The sequence below is a fragment of the Etheostoma cragini genome, chromosome 23, assembly GCF_013103735.1.
Source record: "Etheostoma cragini isolate CJK2018 chromosome 23, CSU_Ecrag_1.0, whole genome shotgun sequence".
Classification (NCBI taxonomy): Eukaryota; Metazoa; Chordata; class Actinopteri; order Perciformes; family Percidae; genus Etheostoma; species Etheostoma cragini.
Window position 1 is genome coordinate 4,988,151 of NC_048429.1, and position 5,407 is coordinate 4,993,557.

The 5,407-nt window shown below is 37.8% G+C and overlaps 1 protein-coding gene across 1 annotated transcript; it reads left to right on the forward strand.

Moving 5' to 3' along the window:
- Positions 1-2,904: 2,904 nt before the first annotated feature.
- ndufb2 (NADH:ubiquinone oxidoreductase subunit B2) lies at positions 2,905-5,321 on the forward strand. The gene is made up of 4 exons (XM_034863981.1): positions 2,905-3,169; positions 3,336-3,480; positions 4,316-4,391; positions 5,221-5,321. The coding sequence occupies exons 1-3, from the start codon at positions 3,084-3,086 to the stop codon at positions 4,388-4,390; spliced, it is 306 nt and encodes a 101-aa protein (XP_034719872.1). The 5' UTR covers positions 2,905-3,083; the 3' UTR covers position 4,391; positions 5,221-5,321.
- The last annotated feature ends 86 nt before the right edge of the window (positions 5,322-5,407 follow it).

The following is a 5,407-nucleotide window of genomic DNA, read 5'->3' on the forward strand; positions in this document are numbered from 1 at the left end:
ATATGTTATGATGCAGGTGGTTTAATCATTGTTTTTGTTAGGGTTGTAAAATGGCCCATCAAATAAATATTTCAGCATTCAATGCAGCACATTGCAATTCTTAGCCTACACAATGTGGTGTGCTGGTTCGTGCAGTCTTCATGATCACGTGAAAATGAAATCAACTCGATGGGAATGTTTTTATCAAGAGATTTTGTTTAAACTAACTTGTTATCCCCTCCTGTTTCCTTTTCCTTCTCTTGAGGTGAAAAGGTGTATTTTTCCTCAACACATACACAGCCAGATTTATATTGGCATACATTTGGCTAATATCTACATTGTTTTTTAGTTCCATAAAGAAACATAGGCCAAAGTAACAATTGGTCATCCAAAAAGGTTGGCTGAGTAGGCCAGACCAGATTGTTTATTAATTATGCCATACAAATGCTTGTGACACGTATCTAAGTTTACAAAACTGAAATGTGGTTGGACCAAAATCCTTGATTTTACTACTGGATTTGCTGAAAAGGTGCACCTAAATCCCCTACCCAACACAAGAGGAGGCAACTAAGCTGTTATGTAACCCCTTACACAAGAGCAGTGTTTTGTATATTGAACTGATGTTAGGAAGGGGTAGCCCTTGAAACACCGACCAATAAAATTCAATCGAGTACATAAACCGCACATACTAAAGGCTACATATTCAAAATCTCAAGAAGAAAACTATATTATGATAAAGTTGGGGGATAAACAAACTCACTTCACTTACATTTTAAGGGTTAGCTTACACACATTTAGGCCTGTATTTACTTGGTATAATCACACATGAAATTCCAAATGGCTTTCATTTGGAATTTTATGTGTGATTATACCAAGTAAATACAAGAAAAAAGAAAAAGCTTTATTGTGTCTGTTTTATGCCTAAATAGTGGGAGTTAGGATTGACAACCCTTTTGATTATTTAACCATAGGCCTATTGCTGGACATAAGCTGAGACATTGTAACTAGTTCTAACAATCTTTCCGACAGCTTTATTGTTGTGGTAAATGGATTATTGTCAATTCTCCGGAAATATGTCTGTAGAAATCCCTTTGACATCATATGTTGAGAGAAGATGTTCTCATCCTTTCCATTTATTGACCCTCCCCCATCCGAAACCGCATCCCCCCGCGCATGCGCATTCATACAGGACCGCTGCAACTGCTCTGCTGGTGCACGGGCAGTTGTATGAAATAAACTTGAGGGAGGACGATGGTAAAAGTTGGGCCGATCGAACCAGCGTCAGCCGCTTCTAAACGGAAATGTTCGTAAACGGCTGTGGAGGATGAAACGGTTACTTTCGATTTTTCGAAGAGGATAACATTAATCCATGAACGCCCATCGCGTTTTCGGTCTGCTGATGTATTAACCCGTATTATGTTAAGATCATGACAAATAGTTGGTGGGAGGTTAATCAGTTTAAAAAAAGAAATTGATGAAAACTGGTCATTTTTGAGAAATGGTTGGTTTCTGATTACATCATGCAGCTAGTATTTGTGGGCGGGCTCTGAGCTGTGAGGGGAGAGGGGCGCAACCGGGGAGCAAGTACGACCAGGCGCCATTAGGTAATAATGTACCGTGTGTGTATTTGTTTCATTAAAAGGCTTTCCGGTAGGGAAATGTAGATGGGTCGACACGACGGTGTATATTTTGCTCAAGAAGTGCAAAACAGACTATTTGCATTGGGCGATAAAAGTGACTTCCTGTCGTTAAACAAAATTCGTTATCGACTAGGAACAAGATGGCGTCCATGATTTCTTTCTTTTAGTGCACGAGTCCTAGTTGGGCGGCGGCACCATGCGCGTTCTCGCCACAATGTTGTTATTTCCTGTTTCCATATCCTGAGAGATTGACGTTCTCATTTAATTCATGACCGCAACAGAAGACCGAACGATGACCCGTTTACATATGATTTTACATTTGTTTGTTGTAATCTGGGCTGTACTGTCCAACAAAACTACACGTTGCCATGGAAATGTGACGAAAGAAAACCCCTCCACCATTTCTACAATTTGATTTACCTGTTTGCGTTCCCAGTTACATAAGCACTCAAACTTCCTTTGTTACTTTTTACACGGTCAATAAACGGCATCATTCGTAAAGGGGATAAACTACAACACATTTACAGTGACGTTACATCATCCGGATGAGTTCCCCTTTACCTTCTTTGTTTTAGCTTTTGACCCCATCTAGTGGGCCATACAGGTAGATCGGACGAATTTATAGCCTTTAATGTTTCCCCCACTTCCATTTACTTTTTGTTTTTGTAAAGTGTAAATTACAACAATTTTAATGAACATTCTTAGTAAGGTTATTGATATTTTTATTTTTTGTCTCCGCGCTCCACAATTAAATGTATAAAATCAAATACTAAGCGAGAAAACCCCCTTTGTTCTGACAACTATGACCTAAGTTATTCAAATAGAGTAAAAAAGCATCATAACCCAATGGTTTATTAGTAAATAGGCTAGCTAATCTAATCAGTCATGTTTCAGTGGTGGAAAAAGTATTAAGTACTCTACACACTGTAAAAATAGTCCACTAGAAGTACATGTCATCCTGCATGCAAAACCTTACTCAAGTTAAAATGGGCTTCTATGTATTATCTGATAAATCTACTTGAAGTATCAAAAATAAAACTAGTCAGTTTGCAGACAAATGCTCCCTGTCAGTTTTTTGGATTCATCCCACGAAAGAAAATTCATGGTTTTCACTGGACAGAAAGGGTATCTGAAAATAACTAAAGCTATCAGATGAATGCAGTGGAGTAAAAAGTATGTTTACCTATGAGATTTAGTGGAGTAGAAGTGCAAGCAAGCAAGGAGTCGAACCCAATGGGAATGTCTTGTCTCCAGGAGAACAATAGAGGGCGCTGTGGGTTAAAATAAATGTTGGTCGTTTGGCCATTATCACAAAGGAACAACGGATGTTGTCACCTTCTGTCCAATCACAGCTGTCGTTGTTGGAAGGCCGTTTATTGACAAGAGGAGAAGGTGACTCCTCTACGAGCAGGGCAATACCTCTTACAAATCTTAACAAATAACCGAAAACAAGACAGAGCAACTATGTCTTCTTTCGGAAGGGCGTTGGGAGTCCTTCGGACAGGCACTCGGCTGCTCGGACGCGGTACACAAAGGATAACGTCCAGAAAGTAAGTAACGTTACTGTTAAGCAAGCATCTAACGTTAGCTAGCAGCTAACGACTTGCTAACACTGTAAAATAAATTTAAGGTAACTTAGAACAGTATCTTGAAGTCGCAAGTCTAGATTCAACATTATTTAATTTCGATTTAAGTGTGTGTTTTTCAATGTTCCAGGGCCAGCGGAGGGCCGCACATTGAGCCACAGTACAGGCAGTATCCCCAGATAACGAAGAAACAGAAGTTCGAATCCGAGCTCATCAGCGGTGTCATGTGGTTCTGGATCCTTTGGCACTGCTGGCACGACCCCGATGCAGTCCTGGTGAGTAAATATGTAGTATAAACTATCCAGCGCCATTCTCTACTGCAGGTGGATAGTAACTATGTGCACATATACAATTTTGAGGTCATTTACATGTGTTCTGCTAATGTATACTTACACTCTACTACAATTCAGAGAAAAATAAGGTGTGTTGTAAAAAACAAAACAAAATTTAAGGTGCTCATTCACCAGCAGCAAAATGAAGTAATGCACACATGAATGCATCCTTAACTATAATTCAATAATATAACACGCATAATTCTGAAATTGACTATTTGGCATAATGTGTACTTTCAATTGTAAGTATATTTTGAATGCAGAAAGTTGCTAGCCTAAAAAAAACTAAAAAACCAGTATTACGAAGCTTGTTATGAACTGGCTCAGTTAACTGGGGTTTCCAATCTGGCGACCAGTAAGTCATCCATGAGACAGAAGCAGAGTAGTTCATTTCAAACGACATTCTCTGAACTATTAATAATTACTTAATATGAAATAAGATGGTGACAGCCTTGTACAGAAAAATTCTTCTTCTTACCTGCCACTTCATTGTAAAATTAGTGCTTTTGTCCAGGATCCTTCAGGAATCATAACTCAGATTTGAGTGAGCCAATTGGTCAGTTTTTGGGCTGTTGACACGTTGATCTGATACTCTGTAAGTCCCCCCCATTGACCGACAGTCAGTCAAGGGGTAGCAACAAATTAGGCAGTCTATATTTGTAATGTGTGCATTTTTACTAGTTTATCTACAGTATGCTTTACTGTATAAACCTGACAGGAACATAATCTATTAACTAAAAGTGGGAAAGTTAAATTAAGGTTCTTCCCACTTCTGTAGGGTCACTTCCCCTGGCCTGATACTTCTGCGTGGACAGATGAGGAGCTTGGAATCCCAGCAGATGACGAGGAATAAGGTAATTTCTTTCTTACCTTTGCTTAAATTAACACTGGTATGCTAACCAATCAGAAAAAAGAAAAAAAAATTCACTTGAACAATATGTAATCCAAATGTTAAGGTAAAAGGTTGGTCAACTATCAAAGTTGAAACAGAGTCTTAAACTAACATACAAATAAATCTTAATATCTATTTTCTGATGCTGTCAAGGTTTGTACACATCTCTTTGTTTTAATATTTATATATGTTGATTTGGTGTATAGTTTATTTTTTTGTATTTAGCACTGTGCAATATATCAACATCGATATGAGACTAGATATTGTCTTACATTTTGGATATTGTGATATGACACAAGTTTATTTTTTTTTTGTTTTAAAGGCTGCATTAGAGTAAAGTGATGTAATTTTCTGAACTTACTAGCACTTTTATTATTTGCCTGATTCATTTATGCCAGTATGTTGGGTCGGTGACAGATTTGACCCCGAACACTTTTTTTAATCTGATGATTGCAGTCGATATACACTTGTTTCCAGTTTATTAGATAGATAACTAAAACAACAGTCCTCCAAATCCTACCTTCATAAAGTTAAAGAAACTGATCATTTGAGGCGGACGTTTTTTTTGTTGTAATTTTGTTCATACCATTTATATCACTCTAAAATGCAATCTAGTTTGCCACAACAATTATTCAAAATTATCAAAGTTTAATCAACACCTAATATTACTTCCTACTTTGGTAATAGTGGTGGCCAGACCGTGGTCTTTAACTGCACAGTGGTACCTAACACCCTGGCTACTGAGTACATTGGTTTTTGTCCACTGTTGTAAACCCTTTTTTTTCTTGTAGATCACCATGAGGGTTCAAGCTGCTGGACAAGTCTTTGTGGAAATCTTCAGGATTTTCTGAAAGTCAGTGTTGTACATAGACTAATAAAATACTTTAAATATGTTAAATGTTGTGTTCTTATGTAAATCTATGGTCTAAATGTCACAATTTTACAGCGTGTGTTTGGGCTTGACAAAAGGACAAGCAG